The sequence below is a fragment of the Tasmannia lanceolata genome, unplaced genomic scaffold (assembly GCF_043159265.1).
Source record: "Tasmannia lanceolata isolate RefF3 unplaced genomic scaffold, GAP_Taslan_0.1 ptg000020l, whole genome shotgun sequence".
NCBI lineage: Eukaryota > Viridiplantae > Streptophyta > Magnoliopsida > Canellales > Winteraceae > Tasmannia > Tasmannia lanceolata.
Window position 1 is genome coordinate 8919710 of NW_027518697.1, and position 21029 is coordinate 8940738.

At 37.2% G+C, this 21029-nt stretch overlaps 2 protein-coding genes and 2 pseudogenes across 4 annotated transcripts; 2 read left to right on the top strand and 2 right to left on the bottom strand.

The window, feature by feature from the left end:
* The first annotated feature begins 684 nt into the window (after nucleotides 1–684).
* LOC143854235 (SKP1-like protein 1B pseudogene) lies at nucleotides 685–3868 on the top strand (annotated as a pseudogene).
* A 1070-nt stretch (nucleotides 3869–4938) lies between these two features.
* LOC143854233 (CASP-like protein 1B2) lies at nucleotides 4939–10248 on the bottom strand. Its single transcript, XM_077364087.1, has 3 exons — nucleotides 9946–10248; nucleotides 6132–6252; nucleotides 4939–5288 (listed from the first exon to the last, which is right to left on the bottom strand). Exons 1-3 carry the CDS (start codon nucleotides 10182–10184, stop codon nucleotides 5058–5060), a joined length of 591 nt encoding a protein of 196 aa, XP_077220202.1. The 5' UTR covers nucleotides 10185–10248; the 3' UTR covers nucleotides 4939–5057.
* Nucleotides 7386–8356, top strand: LOC143854236 (SKP1-like protein 1B pseudogene; annotated as a pseudogene).
* Nucleotides 10249–11528: 1280 nt separating the features above from the next.
* LOC143854893 (protein LOL2-like) lies at nucleotides 11529–19944 on the bottom strand. Of its 3 annotated transcripts, none has more exons than XM_077365023.1 (7): nucleotides 19667–19944; nucleotides 17501–17611; nucleotides 14192–14311; nucleotides 12329–12429; nucleotides 12130–12207; nucleotides 11945–12016; nucleotides 11529–11851 (listed from the first exon to the last, which is right to left on the bottom strand). In XM_077365023.1, the coding sequence occupies exons 2-7, from the start codon at nucleotides 17607–17609 to the stop codon at nucleotides 11810–11812; spliced, it is 522 nt and encodes a 173-aa protein (XP_077221138.1). In that variant the 5' UTR covers nucleotides 17610–17611; nucleotides 19667–19944; the 3' UTR covers nucleotides 11529–11809. The 3 variants fall into 3 exon arrangements, with proteins under 3 accessions (XP_077221138.1, XP_077221137.1, XP_077221139.1); XM_077365022.1 differs by having other exon boundaries at nucleotides 17501–17623; nucleotides 19667–19941; XM_077365024.1 differs by having other exon boundaries at nucleotides 12329–12426; nucleotides 17501–17623; nucleotides 19667–19936.
* Between the last annotated feature and the right edge of the window lie 1085 nt (nucleotides 19945–21029).

A 21029-nucleotide genomic window follows, 5' to 3' on the forward strand; every position in this document is an offset into this window, starting at 1 on the left:
CGAATTCGAACCGGGATTCCCAGTTTTTGGGGATTCGAGAAGGTTTCCGTTTCGGATTCGCAAATCGGGGAATCGTGGTTCCCCACTCCTAGGGAAGAATCCTGCTTCCTTGTTCTCAGACATGGATTTATGGCAATATGTCATCTCTCTTAGCTAAGAAGGCTAATTTATTGGAAATGAGATTCATATGTGAGGAGATTCATAAGGTAGTTTTCATAACGGATAAGAACAAAGCCCCTGTCCAAGACAGATTCTCATTATGTTTCTTTCAAGAATTTGGGAAGTGATTGAATCTGATATGATGCAGGCATTGGAAGAATTTTATTAATTTTTATTATTATTGTAAATCATGCAGAGATTTTACTGCTTCTTTCACTTCCCTTATCCCAAAATTTAAGAATGCTAGAGATATAAAGGAGTTTTAGCCAATTAGTTCGGTCAATGGAGTCTATAAGATTTTTTTTTTTTTCGAATGTTATGGAGTCTATAAGGCGTTATCCAAAATCTTCTATGAGAAGCAAAAAAATAATGTCAAAATTAGCACCTCACATTCAGATTGTATTGGTGGAGCAAAGGCATCATGGATAGTATTATGATTGTTAAATCAACAGGTTGATAACTTGTGTTTCAATTTTTCAAATAATCAAACTCTCTCTGATCTCTCACCTCAGGTGATGACAAACACACAATTATCCATAAAGGTCTTGCAATTCATCAATTATTAAGTCCTTAATGCAGGTGATTGACATTATGTGAACCGTTACGTTTAATGAATATTTCGGACTTTATGACCATAGAAAGGTTAAATGGAAATTATTAGCCTCATTATTAAATGCCAATCAGTTTATGTCAAGGCTGAAGAGTAATGCAGGCCAAGTGAGAGAGTTTTTTTTTTTTTTTCTTAAGGTGGCTCTACGAAGGCCTTAGATGTTGGATGAGCTTGTGGGCCAGATCCATTGACCGGTTGCGTTTGCGCTGATTATGTCAGTGCTCATGCCAATCAACAACTCTAATCTGAATGTGAAATCATGTGGGAGCGGTGATATAAGAGGGATAGGTTTTGGGATGAAGAGACATGATGAATGATGTGTCTCACATCAAGACTCTATTTATGTAATTCCACAATTTGAAGGGAAATGACTTATTAGGTAAGATATCATTATAATCAAAGGTCATTGTAAATAAAACTGTTGTTCAAGTTATTTTTTCACATTATTCACACAATGGAAAACAGGAAATTCTAGGAAAAAAAAATAGTTTTCAAACTTTTGAAAATTCTTGCAATCCAAACAGAGCTATAATTGGAAAATATTTTACTGATTAGGGATTTATAAGTAAAAAGTCAAGCATTTAAACAGGAATATGATCCAATGGGATCAGTCTGCACCATGTTATGATGCAGAGTGTCTATATTGCATAGATTGGCCCATTGATTATAGAGATGGGGCTCACCTTCATTAGATGGACAAAAACGATCGCTCCAAGTATCATCACCATCTTCCCAGTCTGATTAGATGATCCTAACCGTCCAATAAAAAGCCAGCAAATGGATTCCCAAAGTACATGATTCAGAATTTCAGATGGTTAGAATCATCCTATGATCTTGGATGGATGGACAAACCAAGTGGGACCCAATATGTGGATGGTCTAGATTATTCGAGGGTGGGGCCCGCTTACTCAATACAGGATTACAGGCATGCAAAGCATGGTTTGGTGCCCACATACCACATTGCGATCATCCATAATATGTAATTGCTAAAAGTTATGACATTGTAACTTTTATTCTTAATTAATTATCAAAATGTCTCCTATTTAGCTAAATTATTGAAATAAAATGCTATTGCCATATCTATGAGAGTCGTCAAAAGATCCAGCCCTTTGAAATCAAACTTCCTACCAAACAAACCAAGCAACAGAGACAAAGTTGTGGAAACTGGCTATGGCATTAGCTATCACAAAGAAGCTGGCACCATAAGGTCAGTGTTTAGAAAGTGATGGTAGTGATTTTCAGTTTCGCGTCGGTTTGGCCGCTGCCGAAACAGAAATACCGAAAATTCGGCCGAAATTCAGTAATTAAAAAAAATTGGTCAACCAAAAAATTTTGGAAAGAAATAATACCGGAACCCATAAATTTTCCTAACCGTCCAATCCGAGTGGAGATTTGAGGGGCCCATCGTAAATAGTCTAAAAATCACACCAATCAAACTTTCATAACCATTCTATTACTACTTAGTATCGTTTTTTTGCAATTTCCGGGTGGGTTCTTGCTTGCAATGCAATTTGATTCTAAAATTATCATAAACCACAAACAGAATTAGCAGGAAGATGGGTTAGCCAAGCAGGGAGTTGGGAGGGAGAGTATTCTCTGGTTCGATCATCTTCCCCCGTAATATAATTTTGTTATTTTTATTGTATCTTTTCTTCTTCTTCTCTGTTTCTTCTTTCTTGTTTTTGTTCTCTGGGTTGCCCCTTCTCGGGTGCTCCCTTGTCATTTTTTCTTATTAATGCAAATTGCTATTTCAAAAAAAAAAGAATTAGCAGGAAGATAGTTTAAGGCAAAGTGTCCTAATTATGAATGAATTCCTATATTAGAAGAGAGAGAGAGGCAACGTGAGATTTGGGAGAAAGGCAGTGTCCTAGTTAGGCAAGAATTCCCATTTCCATTATGATTTGGTTTCTACTTTTATAAATAGAGAGAACTAGGAAAGGAAGGTCCTCAAAACCTAACAATCACTCTCTCTGTCTCTCTGTCTCTCGTTTCTCATCTACTTTAGTCTTCTTCTTTATTGATTTTGTTATTGAACAATGTCTAAGGAGGTGTCTAAGAAGGTGACTCTGAAGAGCTCTGATGGCCAGGTATTTGAGGTGGACGTGGCTGTTGCGCTCGAATCCCAGACTATCAAACACCTAATCGAAGATGATTGTGCTGATAATGGGATCCCTATCCCAACCGTGATGGGAAAAATATTGTCTAAGATCATTGACTACTGCAAGAAACATATTGAATTTAAAAATAAAAACGGCAAGGATTAATCCTCTGATAAGGATCTCAAGGATTGGGACGCGAACTTCATCGATGTCGATAAGAACACCCTTTATGATCTTATCATGGCTGCAAACTACTTGAATATCAATAGCCTGCTAAATCTGACTTGCCAAAGAGTGGCCGATATGATCAAGGGAAAAACACCGGAAGAAATGCGTAAGATGTTCAATATCAAGAATGATTTCACTAAGGAGGAAGAGGAAGAAATTCGAAGGGAGAACCAGTGGGCTTTCCAGTGATCCCCCAACAGAAGATATTAGTCTCAAGACATGATCTAAAAAAAAGACTTCTAGTATCAGGTGTTTAGTTTTAGTATAGGTTGGTTTTTACTTTTTAGTATGGGTTGTTTATTTAAGTAGTTTATATAGGAGTTTGGGTTTTTAGTATAATCTGTGCTTCGTTTCGTTTACTACTGTTATTTGCAGACTTCTTAGTCATGGTGTTGCCATGAATAGGTTGTTTGTTTACATGACCTTCTGTTAAACAATTGATAGTCACGGGCAAGTTTAAATAAAGTATCTGAGTTTATATTCTTTCTTATAACAATTAGTTTTCAAAAACAAAGGAAACACACTCTTTACGCCTACAAACTCCAAAACCCATCATGACAGAGAGATTGAACAAAACCCATTCAAATAGAGAGTTAAGGGGAGGGTGCTGATGAAGGGGCATCTACGCCACGTATCGACGATCGAGATCGAAAGATCATATTTTTCGAGGGCCAAACAAGTCAAGTTAGTCCTAGACGATCCCATGGAACAAGGAGTTTTACTTTTATGAAACAATTGTGTGTGTGTGTGTGTGTGTGTGTGTGTGTGAGAGAGAGAGAGAGAGAGAGAGCACAAAATAGTCAAGAAACTTCAATTCCTCGAAATTAAAATTAAAGAATAGAAGACAAATTCCTTTGGCTCTATCAAGAACAGGAAGATTGAGATTCAAACTAGTCTCAAAAGTGCTCGACACCATAGAAAGGGACATTTTAATGAGAGGATAATCGCAAAACATGACTCTTATTGTGTGTATCAATGAATTTTTTAGGAAGCAGAGAGCCTGTGATTGACATTATGTGAACCATTACCTTTCATGTTCATCTTAATGAATGTTGCTGACTTTGTGACCATGTAAAGACTAAAGATTATTGGATTGAATAAATAGTCCAATGATTACGTGATTTGTGATTAATAAATTTTACTAAATCGAATGTTTTGTTAAAGTAATTAGACATTATTAGCCACATTATTAAATGATAATCATTTTATGTCAAGGCTCAAGAGCAATGCAGGCCAAGTTAGATAGTGTTAGTTTTGTTTTTCCATTAAGGTAGCTCTGCAAAGGCCTTAGATGCTGGATGAGCTTGAGGACCAGATCCATTGACTTGCTGTGATTGCACCGATTATGTCAGTGTTCATGCCAAACAACGACTCTAATCTGAAAGAGAAATCATGTGAGAACCGTGACAGAGAAGGGATAGGTTTTGGGAGGAAGTGACATGATGAATGTCTCACATCAAGGCCCTATTTATACCCCTCTAGGTTCCTTATTTGTGTTTTTGATATTTCTAAGATCAGGTTTTTACTGTTGATTAATGGCTCACAGGGCCAACAAGCTTGACTCTCAATGGGGTGTCAAAATGCACGATATTTAAGTCAATCATCAACTCGTTTAACTCCATTTTATCTTGGTTGAGTTCTTATCTGAGTGTGAACTTTGCCCTATCAAGTCAATTAAAAACTCCTTTGACTCACATTGTCAATTATTGACTCTCCCAAATCAACTTAAATTCACATTTACATGGTTAATTTTTGAAGCGTGAGTTCGAAAATCTGTGTAAAAGCATTTCGTGGCACATTTTTTTTTCTCACAAGAAATGTCACACTCCACAAGCACAAATCTGGTTTACATCTTTTCCTTCACCCAACTGAGACTCAAACCAACAACATAACAAACACAGCAAACAAAACAAATGATAGATGATTGCAAGAAAAGAACAGAACTGAACTTCCATGAAGGTCTAATAATGGGTTGCTTGGTTCTTGTAAAGGGTGGTGACAGAGAGGGCACTGAGGGCCATTAAGAACCCGACCCCGATGAAGGACGCAATGAGGGCACCGGCGCTGTGGTCGCAATAGCTACCGAATTTGTCGCATATGTTGTTCCACCTTGCATGTGAATTCCCATTCTTCCCTAGCTCCGCCATGGCAGCGGCGGCCGCACCCCCCGCTGAGACTAGAGCCACCATCACCTACTCCAAACCCACGTCCAGAGTCATTAATGGGTCCCACAGAGAAATCACATAGAGGTTTTCTTGGAAGTGATAGAAAGATAAATAGAAAAAACTATTCAAGATTCATGTTTGGTGTTATGGGACATGGCATTTCATGCAAAATAAGGCCATGTTTGGCAACCATGAATTTTTTTATTATGGAATATTAGATTAACTGGTGAGAGATGACTAGGGTGTGGGAGAGGGAGAGAATTGAGAGGGCACAAGTGGAAATGGTGCAAACTGCAAAGTGGTTAAAAACGGGAAAAAACAAGAACTCTATTTTGTGTGGTCTTTCGTTTCTCTGTTTTCCTGCCACTTCTGATCCTCTACTCACTCATGCCCTCTCAAAAGAAAAGTTTGAAGAATAAACTATATTAACATAAGAGGTATTTAGGGTCTTTTGCTCAGGACCTCTATTGCACATATGGGCCCCACTCGATCGCTGGACCACACCAAGCACTCCAATTAACATTGCCATGACCCAGTATCTCTGATTAGATGATCCTAACCGTCCAATAATGAGCCAGCGAATGGATACCCAAAGAAAGTGCAGTAATGGTCAACATTGCATGGCTCTAAGTACATAATTCAGATGGTTAGAATCATCCTATGAATGCGGATGGTCTGGATTTTGGAGGGCGCGTTTACACAATACAGGCATGCACAGCATTGGCACCCATTAACACAGCTGGGACAGAGGACAGAGTTATGCTAAGAGTTATGGCTTTGTATTTTGCTATGGCTTTGTATTTTTTTTTTTTTTATTATGAAATATCTCCTAACTAAGTATCTAAACTATCGAAATAAAATGCTGATTACCATGTCTGTGAGGGTCGTCAAAAGATCCAGCCTTTTGAAATCAAATTTCTTACCAAATAAACCAAGCAACAGAAAGACAGAGTTGTGGAAACTGGCTATGGCATTAGCTATCACAAAGAACCTGCACCATAAGATCATTGTTAAGAAAATCATGGTGGAGATTAGCAGCAAAGAGAATTAATGAGGTTTTCCTCCTTAGTAAATCTTCAAAAGGAAGACGTCCGTTGTAGGCGCTTCCGGGGTTGCTAGAATTTTAAAAGCTATGATGTAAAATATTGTAGAAATATTGAAAGTTTGTAAATTTAAAAACTACAGAGGCTAAAAGATCCTTTGTATGACTGAGTAATGTAACATTGTAGTAATCATGTAAGATATTAGAGACTTGTATTTAAGATCATGTAGATTTATAGAGATCCTACTTAGGACTTCAATTAATCAGATCCTTTCTTAAGAAAAGTATACGGTTCTTCGACTTTTTATTAAAAAATTATACCATAGTGATCGAACCAAACATATGATCGATTCCAATCTATAGAGTTTCCTATAATGTGCTGTTTACATTAAACATTTACAAATTAGGGGGTTAGGATCATCTTACGGAGAAAATTTTTGGGGCAGATCGGGGCCTATCAAATGAAATGGTTTGGAACATCCAATAGGAGAGAGAGAGAGAGAGAGATGGGGGTCGATTTATCACTGCCCTTTTAATAATGTTAGTGATGCATTTCAATATATAATTCTTGGACCATTTTGTCAAATGTAGAGGGCGTGTAGTTTTATTATCCTCTATTGCTAAAGTAAAGTTAGTGCACACCTTAAAAGTTTCCATTAATTACTATGTAAACGTTTGGCGGCTCACATTAGTGGGTGATCTAAACCATTCATTTTTTGGGCAATCAGATGTAGCTAGGTTTTGCCCATAAATTTTCTAAATAGGATGATCCTAACCCTCCAATCCTAGTGTAGATTTGGTGGGCCCATCATAAATAGTCTGAAAAATCAGACCAAGAGTCCCCTCTGTCAATCCCCTCCTTTAACGGTTTCTGTGAGAATGGTTCACTTGTCGAGGATAAATTCACCCACTTTAACGTTTTTCTATGCCTGTAAAACTAGGGGGATAACGTTAAAGGTGGGAATATCATTTCCCAAAATAAAACCTACTCCTCCTCTGTAGACGATTTTCACTACTACTACAGTACTACTACAACTACTTTCGAAATAGAAAGAAATCCTCGATTTAGTTAGTGGGCTGAAATTAAGCTTTTGGAAAGAGAGAAGGTATCAAATCATAAAAATAGAAACTGGGAAGACCAAGACGAAGTCGAAGAACCAGGGGAGTTAAAAAGGGGCCATATGGTCTTTCACTTTGTCTCGTCCAAGGACTCTTGGACAAGTAGTAAACTAAGGCCATCAAAATTAAATCCCTCTCTCTCTCTCTCTCTCTCCTTTTCTGCTCTTCTTTACTAATTTTGTAATTGAAGAATGTCGAAGAGGGTGACTCTGAGGAGCTCTGATGGAGAGGAATTTGAGGTGGATGAGGCTTCTGTGCTTGAATCTCAGACTCTCTAACACATAATCGAAGATGGTTCTGCTGATAATGGGATCCCTCTCCCAAAAGTTACAGGCAAAATATTGTCTAAGATCATTGACAACTGTGAGACTCATGCTAAATTAGAAAAGAAATCCATCGAAGATGAATTCCCCAACGAGTTACTCAAGGCTTTTGATGTCGAGTTCGTGAAGGTGGATCATGCCACCCTTTTGCAACTTTTCTTGGCTGCAAATTATCTCAACATCAAGAACCTTCTAGGTCTGATTGCCCAAACAGTTGCTGATATGATCAAGGGAAAACAACCTGAAGAAATCCGAGAGATATTCAATATCAAGAACGATTTTGATCCGGAGATAGAGGCAGAATATCGCAAGAGGAACAAGTGGGCGTTCACCGGTCCATTCGCCTGATCAACTCAACACCCCAATAGAAGATATTATAACTGATTTAGGTACTTGGGTAGTTTTTTAGTATAATCTGTAGACAAGATTTTTAAAAAAAAATTAGTTTTATTAGGCTTTTAGTATAATATGTTCTTCGTTTACTATGGTTATTTGCAGACTTGTTAGCCATGCTGCTGATGATTGTAAAAAATACGAAAGCATAGGTTGTTTACATGACCTTATGTTAAACCATTGATTGTCACACAAGCAAGTTTACATAAACATTAGTGTTTCTGTGTATCTGAGTTTATCTTCTTTCGTGTAGCCAGTGGGGGAGCCAAGGGCCTCTCTCTCTCTCATAAGCAGGATTTCTTCCTAAATCAATCTCCCCCTCTCTCTCTCTCTTAAAATTCGGTATCCTCAAGTTTACTCTATCTCTAATGATCGTTTGATCGTTTCCAATCTCTCTCACGCATGGTAACCGAGCTGTGGAAGGAGAGTGGAACAGAACAAATGCGCCCCCCCCCCCCCCCCCCCCCCCCCCCAACCAACACATTAGAAATCTTTCCCTTGATTTTTGGTTGTTTTCTACATGGAAATAGCAAAACTACGTCCTCCTAGCCATGCGGCGTGTGGGGATTTGTTGATCCCACTCTTGGTTCCACTCAGTATCCATAGCAGCCACTTCATAGGATGATCGTAACTGTTCATTTGTTGGGCCAATATGTGCACCCTGTAAACCGTCTCCACAGGATGATCCTAACCCTCCGATCTATAAGGGTTAGGATCATCATTTGGAGATGATTTAAGCAGGGGCAGCCTATTTAGGGTGCCCAACAAATGAACGGTTTGGATCATCTTATGAAGTGGGCCCATTTTAGTTTTTTTAAAATACAAGACTACATGCACAAACATATAAAATCTTGAGAATTATTGGAATTTTCAATGTAAAACGTGTTCCCTTTGGGGGCACTAGGAATTTATAAAATCACTAACAGCATGGGTGTCAAATAGTGGGCCCCACCCATCAGAACATGAGGTGTAAATAGTGGGCCCCACTAGAAATACGAGGTGTAAATTGTGGACTCCTCTTTATGCATCGGTCATGAGGAGGCAGTAGCAATGAGTTTTCAAAAACGAAGGAAATCCACCTTATGCCTTTAAAGTTTAAACTACAAAACCCATCTTTGTGTAGAGAGAGAGAAGGGGGAGAGATTACACAAAACCCATCTTTGGGGATCACTTATACTCGGAATCCCCATCTAACTAAATTCAGGGAAGGAAAATTTGTTGGGAACTGGATAGAACTCACCCTTAAATGCAGGGTTCTATAAAAAACTTTTGATTCGTTCTTAAAAAAATCGGGTGGGGTCCAAACCAGTGCCAATATTTTTTTTTTGAAAAGGGCAACAGAATATATATATATATATATATATATATATATATATATATATATATATATGTAAAAACAGAACCGAGGTGGTCCTGAAGGAACAAAGATAATACAATAAAGAAACCCTCGCTTATTACTAATTAGTGATAGGTTAAGGTCATTGATTTGATTTATCAATAGAATCAAATCAATAGTCAAATTCAATTGTGAGATTCATAACTACAAAAGTCAGAAACCGCTCTCTTTTTTTCTTTTTTCTTTTTCTTTTTTTTTTTTTTTTTTTTTGAATCGCCCCTAAAGAGCAAGCCGTAAAGGGGAGTGTATCAAGTTCTTATAAGAACTATGTGGAAGCAACATGGAACTATGAGATCTTCCGTTAGGGTTATCATGCCCCACCTCTGATAACACGTGTGTGTGTGTGTGTGTGTGTGTGTGTGAGAGAGAGAGAGAGAGAGAGAGAGAGAGAGAGAGAGAGAGAGAGCTTACACAAAAGCTGGGGTATGTTGGAACTTAGCTGTGACACTTCCAGTAATAGGGGTACTTCCAATCAGTGCCACAACCGTAGTTCTTGTTTGCTTGTTTAGTGCCATTACAAGCGTAGCTGAAACCGTGGCAAATAGTGCTAGTAACCTTAATAAAACTAACACCCAGCTGGGTGCTTCTATCTTAGCTTTTGGCATTGGACAAGACCCAACTTCTGCTTTCTCACAATCTTCAACAGCCATAGATACTTAGATAGATGTGTGTGTGTGAGAGAGAGAGAGAGAGAGAAAGAGAGAGAGATGGGTCTAGGAGGGAGGAAAGAAAGGTGGCTTTAAAGGAGATGGTTTAGAGAGATTGATACTTTTGGTTTAAATGAAGGTGGTGATATGGCTCACCAATTCAATTGTTAGTTCTTACAAGCTAAACTTGGCATTTAGTTTGTTAATTCATTTCTTAGTGTTTCTTGTTTTTTTTAACGCAAATGGGGTTTTTTGTATGTCATTTGTTCAACTACGTATTCGTTTGCTATTTCTAACAAGGCGGGAAATCCTCCATAAAAGAGCTTCTGGTTGGTGTCCCTTCTTTTGCAAGTTAAATGAAATCAATGGTAGATAAACTGCAATCGTGATAGATTAGAATTCAAAAATCAATGAAGACAACAAGCAATCAGTTTTCTTGTAATTTGTAATGATAATTGAGAAAAATTCAAACCAACTTAGACTAATGCAAGTTATTAATTAGAGTTAGGAAAACACTAGAGATTTTATGTGATTATATTTTGCTTTAGGGGTGATGTTTACATTCCTTTCTTTTGATATTGGCACCACTGTATCTTAAAATTCTTCTCCATGGCTATTGATTGCATGTTGGACGTTGTAATGTATTAACAGCCAATGTGCAGTGCATGAAGAAAGAAATGAAGGCTAATATAATGGGGTGAGTATCAATTTATTATCCTTCAGTAGAGACTGATAGAGAACAAATCATTCAGAGTTAATTAAGGAAAAATCATTCAGAGTTACAAATTGAAGAGCGCCCTTGCAAAAATCCAGCCACAAGAGCACTTCATTGGCTCCACGTCAACCAACCGATTGTGAGTCCAAAACTGATTATTGGACCCGATTGTGAGTGCCAAACCTATTATTGGACTTTTCATAATCTTAAACGAACATGGCCCCTGTTTGTTTTAGATTGTTGCGTTTCAGATTGTTACAACCGATTGTGGGCCCCAAACTGATTATTTGACTCCAAATTAGGTTTAGTTTGGAGTCCAATAATTGGCTTGGGGTCCACAATCGGCTGCAACAATATGAAAAGAACAGGGCCTTAGTGATCTAAAGAATCGGTTATCTGAGTGCTTGAAATTTAAATTTACCAGTTCCCATATCTATGGTGAAGAAAATACGTTGGTTAACTTTTAAGAGTTTGAACGGACTTACCAGTCTTTTTATTCAGGTTACTTCTCTAGCAACTGATTGAAAGTTTTGCTTTTGTAATAAAATTGATTTTTTGACAACAACAAAAAAGCAGTAAAAATACCTCAAACTGACTAGAAATCTTTCTGAACAATTCAAACATAAGACAAATACAGCAACCTCACCAAATTCTTTAATATCAATAAGAACTATGAAAGTCCCATCTCCAATCAATGTTTAGATCTCCACACAATTACCACTCCTTGCCTTTCATGTTTTAACAGTTCTATCACATTGACAACAGTTCTCTCAAAGAGATGGCAAAAGCCATGCCTAACTCCTTTTATAACTTACAACAATAAATATACAACAGTAAAATCAACTTCTTGAAAATTTACAATAGTTATACAGAAATAGTATTTCATGGCGCATCCGGGTAAGAAGTCGGTATGTCATTTCTTCTCCGTGGTAACTCCAACTACGACATTGCTCACCTATACCCAAGTGGCATTTGTTTAGTGATTAGAAGTTTTCATTCAATGGAGAGATATAAATTAAAATTGCAAGAAAAAGGTGTGAAGAATTACCAGCTTTCCACTTTCGTCGACTGTCATTGGATTCTCTACAACAACAGTTTGGCTAGATGCATGTGGAAGTGACTGCAAAGAACACGGCATAAACTTTTCAAAAAGCTCAAAGAGATAAAAGTTATAAATCTCCAAATAAGCAACAAACGGCTTGTTTTCTGAATATGAGTAAGTTTATAACATACCGCTGAAGTAGAGGGCATGGGTGTCGGAGAGGCGCCATTGGGTCTATGTACAGAAATTGGCACTCTCATGTTACTCATCTGTGGAAAAGGAGTGATGCATCAATCAAACAATTCAATGATCCAGAATGACTAAACATGAGGGAATAAAAAGCTAAAAAACAAAATCCAAAATTGAATCCATGTGGTGAACTCTACTCACCCCAACATTTGTAACGTAATGACATACTGCACATTTGACTGATTGTGCTCCATATGGATACATGAGAGTTGTCTGGCACTGACTGCAGTTCACATGAGCTGCTTTTGGTGCACAAACAAAATCCCATCCTCAGATCATTGAACAAGTCAGCCACATATAGGCTCAGTTCATTTACTTAAAAAGCATAGAGTACAGAACAACAATATAGCTACAACAGGGTTTCAAGATATACTCGTGGATATACAACCTCCAAAGGAAATAGGAAAGAACCAATGGTTGCACATGCTTTAGCTTTGTGAGTAGATAAATTCAGCTAGTGTGACAAGTGATGGCTCAGAGTAAGTATACACATTTTGAAAGAACATGCAATTGATGAAACCTGACACTAGGCTAGAGTGCACAATCGACAATGCTTAGATATTGTATCATCCTACGCATCCAAATTCAACAGAGAAGTACCAACAGGGGTAAACAGAAATTAAAAATAGAAAGAAAAGTGAATAAAAAATGCCAGATAGGTATTTCAATCCAAGCAACAGATAGAAACTTGAAAATGAAAAATGAGTGTTCATCCGGAAACACCATGGCTATGAGTTCCTTATGACAGCTTATTTCGTATGGAAAATACTAAAGCTTCACATAATTAGTAATGAGCTTGGACAACTCGTGCATGTGATGAGTAATGTTCAGTTTGTATTTAAGTTTATTAATTTATCTAGTTGTAGATACGTGTCTGTGGAACCATGCACAGGTGGACTTCAACCCAGATACAGATTCAGGTATCCTAGATAGCAAGAATCAGGTACAAGATCATCTTACTCAAAGTTTTAAAACTCCCATGTGTCATTGTGGACTCCCCCAAGTCAACTCCCTCTACCATGGCCGTGTTTCGTGTTTTGCCCTACAAAGTCAATAAAAACTCCTTTGACTCTCCCGAATTATGAGCACGTTAACCTAGAACTCAACCGTGTCCTGCCTAGTCGAGTAGGATTTTCTTCGGCAAAGTTCCGCGCCGCATCCACGTTTTTAAACACTGCTCTTACTTGATAGTACCATACATAGTTTTGAAGGATCCAATAGAAGTATAACTATTCTAGTTGCTTAAATGGATACTCAGTGTTTTACCATAGTTGAATGTGCAAGAAGTTGAAAATCAAGAACAGGATGAGCTTTCAAGAGGCAACAGGACAGGACAAGAACTCTCATTCCTGATCTGGCCAGCCGAACTGAGATGGGTCCAGATCTCTTCGCTGCGTACAAGATTCATGGGCCCAATGATCCAATGATGAAGATTGCTCAACTGTTGGCAATTTGTGAATTGCCACGATCGGAAATTCTCACTGGTCAGATGATCCTCCTAGCCATCAAATTGGTGGTATACAAATGATGGTTAAAACCAAAAATGTCCAATAACCTACATTCAGTGAACAAAAACTGGCTCCTATGTTGATAGAGATAGATTGGAGATCTTTAATTTTCTTCCTACATGACGATTTTGGATCTACATTGTTCTTATATTATTTCTATCTTTGTCTACTCTTGTATTGACCACCTTGGTCGCAGGATTTTCCCCTTTTTTCTTTAATTAATAAAATCTTCTGCCATTCAAAAAACTTCCTCCACCATAAACCAACATTAAGAACAAATCCTTCGGCCACCAACAAAATAGAAAGCAGTCAACACCTGAAGAAGCTTGTCAGAGATTTCAAACAAACAAATTATAACACATTTGTATAATTCAGATAATTGCAAGAGATCCAGAAGCAAAACACGAGTAGCTTGACACAACCATAACAAATCCTTAAAATAAGGACTCGCATAGAAATTCATACAGATACTTTACAAAAGAAGCAGAAAATATACCTGCACATGCAAGATTAATTGTGTTGCAGCAGGAACACCTGACAGTAGTTGCACCACGCGTATACATCAGCAATGTCCGGCAACCTCCACATATAAGCTCAGCTGTCCCAGATGAAACCTCTGGATCCCATACATGAATTGACACAATTTCAGAGACTAAATCAGGTTTTTCATTCAAATTTATGAAATATTGGCCGATAAGAAGGCCAAGATGGATCATGCATCCTATTATTTTCAAGAAAATAATATGAAGAGCAAAACAGTAAACAATACATGTATATTGTGTGTCAGTAAAGAACAACAAAATTAGTTGCCTTAATTATTAAGGCAGAATGTCAGAGAATAAGCCGAATTAGCTCTATTGAAGTTGATTATATAACTATCTGGAATAATTAAGAGTCAAATTCTACCTCATTGAGTAATTAACAGCTCAAATGATGCTTTTCCATTTTCAGGTGTGCATAAGTAAGCCTTCATTGACTTCATAATTTGTGTTGACTCGGAAGGTTATTTTTATAATAAATAATCCAGGGAAACAGCCTGAACTTCAGTTTAGCAATAAACGCAGAAATTTAATCAGGAATATGAAATTATAAAGATCTCAATGAAGTTGCTAAGGTCTCCAGCTTGCAAACATGTATAACCACTAAGCAATTAGTTTTGAAGTACTGAGGCAGCCTGTGGGGGTCCATTATTTCTCATCTCCAACACATCAAAGGACAGTGATTTCCTCTAAGACCGCCCTTGGGGCAGGCCAGAAATTTATGTCTTCTATTACCATGACTGAATTAGTTAAGGGCCTATATATGAGTGTACAAAACTAGATATAAAAGCGCAAGATACCTTAACCTAAAAAATCATGAATGAGACAAAATATGTAAAATTCCATTGAGTTAATTTTGGATTTCTTTTAATACAAAGCTGCTTAAAACTAAATACCTCCATTAACTTCTAATGACCGATACTTCTAACTCTAAAAGGACAAATCTAAATGTTTATATTTATAAGAAGGAAGACACCATCACAAACATTACACATTTATTCTCACTATCAGACTTCACCTCAATTTGGAGAAAGAGGATCTATCATTCCCAACTTCCAACGAAAATGAATCTATCACTGTTTATTAACTTGGTAAGGAGATTTGGCACTTGATCTACACATCTAATGCATGAAGTATTATGATTCTTTCACGCTCTATCACTTCTCAAATGCAAATGATGGACATTTAAGAATACCCTATAATAGCACATATTACATCATTATATTTATGAATTGCATGTGTTGCAAGTTGTTAAACCATCATAAGCAGGAAAAAACAATAAATGCACTGCAATACGACATTTCACATGCATTATCGCGCATGAATGATAATTCAGTATATATCACATGTCACAAGTAATTCATATAAAACCGAAATTATATTACTGGTATATTACATAATTATATTTATATGAATTGCACGTGAAATGTACTATGTGTATTCTATAAATATTTGACGAATGAGAGACTGAAGGGTGCCCTTGCAAAAAACCAGTTACAAGGGTGCCCTCATTGATCCGGCTCATAAAAGTGCATTTATTGGCCCTTTAAATTTATATTTTTCAACACCATTTTCATACTTTTCTGTGCCATTTCAAATGCACTTTTTTGAGATGGACCAATGGGGGTGCCCTTGTAACTGATTTTTGCAAGGGCACCCTTCTGTCTCTCATTCGTCAAATATTTATAGAATACACATAGTACATTTCACGTGCAATTCATATAAATATAATTATGTAATATACCAGTAATATAATTTCGGTTTTAGTTTAGGTAGGCATTTCAATTTCTATACGTGTTTCGGTGATGATGAAAACGAAAACATTTCGGTCATTTCGTGTAGGTTTCGGTGAAAATTTAAAACCATGGTCCTAGGATCTCTCGTTGATATAAGCAAGCTCCATGCGCTTAAGGATGGAGTTACACTCATGACATTGGAACTTTTCTTGATGGAGAATTTAGATAGGAATTGGTGATTGATATTCAGAGGCTTTTTTTTATTTTTCAAGAAAATGCAATCAACAACTGATAGTACTAGAGAGTTTTACCCCACATCACTTGATATTAGTGAAACAAAATACCTTATGGAGAAATTTTGAGTCCATTTTCTTTAGGTGCACATTTAACTTCTTTTAGATGTGGCATACTAATGACATCAGCAAGTCAACACATTAAAGTTCGTAGGGTGCCCATGTGATTTGTTGGACTAGAAATTCAAAAGATCCCATTCTTTTTTTATTTCTTAGCTTTATTACAAACATTTTGAACTTATATCACTATCTTGGGAAGAGAGCAGGACCCAATGCCCAGGTGGTTTGGATGGCCAATAGTGAGTCAAGAAATATTGGATGGTGATGCGGGCGTGGAATCCAAGAAATATAAATAACCTCTGGTTTTTTTAGATTTGGCGAGCATCTGGGGACCACTATTGCTCCTCTCTTCTCAAGAATCCATACATTCCTCATCAGTGCATGGAGAGTATGGAGTATGGACAGCTATCTCTCAAGCACAAGCTTAGGTTTGGCCTCAATGGGAAAATGGAGCACCTAACAATGCATGTGTTGTAGTTCAAGTCCAATTCCTTCCTCTATAGCGAGCAAAGAAATGGAAGCTAGACTATTAAATAGGATCCACAGTCCAATATTTATAAAAATATATGGTTGACCTGTTCAATCTAGGATTTTTATTGTATCTCAGTTGTACATAGCCACTATCCACTGCGTTCGTAGCACAATATTTACATACACACGTAGATATATACATACTTTTTGAGTATGCTGCATTATATATATATATATATATATATATATATATATATATATATATATATATATATTCTATCATGATAAAACTATTTTTTGAGCATGCTGCATTATACCATATGCATGGATACAATGAAAAAAAAAACATGAAATCCAAGTGGTACAATATATGACAGATCTTTTTAGCGAAATGTGCATACTTGCATGCACGTGTGTGTGTGTGTGTGTGTGTGTGTGTGTGTGTGTGTGTGTCTGTGTGTGACATGTATGCGCGTGTGTCCATATAAAAGTAGTCTTCGAGCATGTTGCAGTAAGCCATATGCATGCATAGAGTTATAACCAAAACACATGGAATCCAAGTGGCAAAATAGATGTCAGATCTTTTGTCAAATGTGCATACTTGCATGCATATGCCGTGTATCAAGATAGACATGAATGGACATTTTTGAACCAGAAAATGAGAGAGAGAAAGAGAGGGAGGGAGATAGAAAGGGGAGAAAAAGACCAGATGGGACTGGGGTTATTGTACTGCATATTGCACAGCGAACATTTGTGGCTCCTCTGGGGTAGAGAAGAATATTTCTACACCCACCACACACGAGCTGGCTCTGCATACCTGCAATTTCAACTGGCCAATCAATTGACCATTAATTAATCAATAAAAATAATTGAAGGTGAAAAAGGTAAAACAAACTCTCTGTGGAAACTAACTAGATAACACACTATTACTGGCAAGAATTAGCTTTCAGCTACAGAACAGCATCCATGACAACAAAATAAGAGGCCGAACAGACTCCTCAGTCCTCACTGAATCCTAGAATGCACCCTACTCAAAATATATACCATCCTATCTGACAATATACTTGGCTAAATATGCAAAGCTCTGAGCATTCATTAATTCATCACTTTTTTGAATGATTTCATTAATTCATCACTTGTAGGATAGAAGCGTTAGTTTTTAAGTAGTGCTTTTCTTTTAAATCCCTTTGATATCTTCTGTGGTTTGTGTGCACTGATCCTTTCCAATTCAAGTAGCATACAGCAATTTACGATCAATTGAAGGTATAATAAAAACAAAATGGAAAGAGTGTGACTCCCTCTCGGTTCGATTAGCATGCAGCAGTTTGCGGGTGAATCTTGGCCTAAACCCCAACCAGCCACAACGATTTTTGCTTTTGGGTTTACCAAGCCTAGGCACACTTTCCTAGGCACTGGACACGTCACCTAGGGTGGCGTGCAGCTGGTACGGACCCTCTTTTGGACCTGTGCTCTTGTGTGATGCCCTCCAAACTTCCCACGTGAGGTTGTACTGGTGGCTGGTTGACCCGCCAACCCCTGCTAACTGTTGGCCCTAGAAATTACCTAAATACCATCTGGAAATTGCATGTTTGATATGACCAGATCGATTTATGGCCTTTAAATCGTTTGAATCATGCTGTAATTTGATATTCTGTATTAATTGGTGACCCCCTACATTCCTCTTGAAAGTTTAATTGGTTAAATACCTATTTTCTACAACCACATTGAAGGGAATCCTAGTTTCTTTCTTTGAAGCAGTTGCTGGAATCTTGGATTAAGGATTTAGGATTATTTACAATGTTTCTTTTTTCCTTTATTGGAATTGCACTGTTGGAACAGCAGAGAAGGCTCAAGTTTCCATTTAATTTTGAACCTTCTTTGGTGCTCTTTGCTTGCTAAAGTATGCCAAAATTTGCATCTGTTTTGTGGGATCATTCGCTTGTGTTAGTTTACTTTTCTTTACCATTTAAGCATGCTTAATTGTGTGATATGTATTGCTATCATAAAATCCCATAGGTAAAAGACAGGAAACACTTCTATTGCCAATCTTAAGTTCCTAGAATCTTCACAAAGGACTGCACTTTAGTTTTAGCTAAGAGTTTTCTTAGTTGTTGCTTGCTGCCCAAACCTGTAGGATTAGTCAAACCTGTAGGATTAGTCAAACCTGACCTATCCTGCATCAATTGGTTTTTTAATATATCGAAATACCGCTTCCTTCATTAAATCAAGCAACAGAAAATTCATTGGATTTGCTATCATATGCCAGAATATTTGGAATGAGAGAAAGCAATAGATAATTCAAAATCAATCATAGTTTGTTCATCAAGTTCCTAAACTTAGCCCTGAGAATTATAGACTAAATTAAGTGAATACCTGAACATAGTATATTTTTTTAAGATTTCCCAGCCCACTAAACCCTTCTTCAAGGTTTTAATCTAAGACATAGAATACATCAAGTGAATACTTGAACATAGCATATTAACCTTGAATGCAAGACTCTCTATATTCAAGTACTTATAGAAATTCAAGAAACATAAGCTTGAAGAAAATCCTCATACATTACCAGGAACACAAATCCAATCTGGAAGCAGATCAATGGTTATTCAATTCATCAATTTAGAATTTCAACTGAGTGAAAAGACAAGTAATTACATAGACAAACAAAATTCAGTTAAAACTGAAAAAATCCCTTAAATTGAAAGTAAAATGAACAGAGATCTATAGAGTTCAGAACAAAAAAAAATCCTACAGATGAACGAATTAAATAAGTATGATTTCATAGACATTTAAAACCGATTCCACAACTAAAATAGAAAATTACCTCAAAAAATCGAGAAAAAAAAAATAGAAATTGTAGAGACGAGGAGAATACTTGTAAATGTCGAAAGAATCCGCCAATTTCAATACAAAACCTTCGGATCTGAGGCTTCTCCTTGTCGAAATCCGGAATTTTTATTTGGATTTAATAAAACCCTCTCCCTTATTTCCAGACCCTAGAAAACGAGTTTGAAAGTTTGCAAGTGGTTTGATCTGAAATCTTCAACGAGATGAGAATGCTTCAGGAATTGAAAACTGGCCTTGGTTATAAGAAAACTCACGAGTCACGAGGAATGATAGAAATGGTATCCGTATTAGTAACGGCACTCTTGACTCTTATCTATATTTTATGCTTTTCTAATCAGCTATTAGTCTATTACGAATTACGACCAGACCAATCGTAAGGAAAAAATAGCTTTTACGAGTAAAAAATAGGGCGATGAATTTTTCAACCCCCCTAGGATAATGCGCCCCCTTTTAACATGATTTGACGTGAAAATTCGTTGCTCTGTTCACTTGCGTTCCCTGGAAAGCAAAATCTCCGGAAAACAGCCTCTTTTTTCCTTGACAAGACAGAATTCTGGTGTTCACTTGCTTTCCAGGGAAAATAGAATTACACATGTGAAATTTCTGCAATAAGTCAAAAAATGACATGGAAAAGCCTATTTTCCACCCTTTCAGTTCCGACAAAAAACTAGTGCAAAAAGAAGGGCAAGCGTTTTCCCTGAAAACCTTTTCCTGCGCAAGTGAACAGTCCAGGGAAATCTTTTCCTGCACAGATTCCCTGGATTTCTTTTCCTAATCCTAATGCCACATCAGATTCCGAGGAAACATTTTCTTTTCCTTTTCCGGAAAAACAAGTGAACAAAAGTGTTCCCCCAAAATTAAGGCTAAGGCTTAAAAATAGCTGTAAAGACGGATCACTATATTACTGATATTGGCACTGACATGTCTTAATAATTGCACAAAATTACCTTGTCTGTTAAAGTTTAACCACCTGTTAAAGGTTATTATAAGGAATAGTGGGGATTTGCTAGCCAATTTTGTGGCAAGCAATTTGCAGCTGGGTTTTGCATGTGAGAATAGACACCTTAGATGAATTAAATAAATAAGACAAAATATGCCAAAAAGTGGTGTGGGCCTCATTGTACATAATTAGTTGATCTAAACCGTTCATTTGACGGACCCCAAAGTAGATCGGCCGTGCCCCAAAAATCTTCTCCGATCTCCAAAGATCGGATGATTAGAACATCCAATGGAAAAAGATAAGTCGGATACAGCCTATCTATGTTGGGCCCAACAAATGAACGGTTTAGATCACCCAATGACGTATAGGCCCCAATCTATTTTTTGCTGCACGTGCCTACACGACCCTCCACCAAATAAAAACTCAGATTATCCAATGGGAGAAATGATAT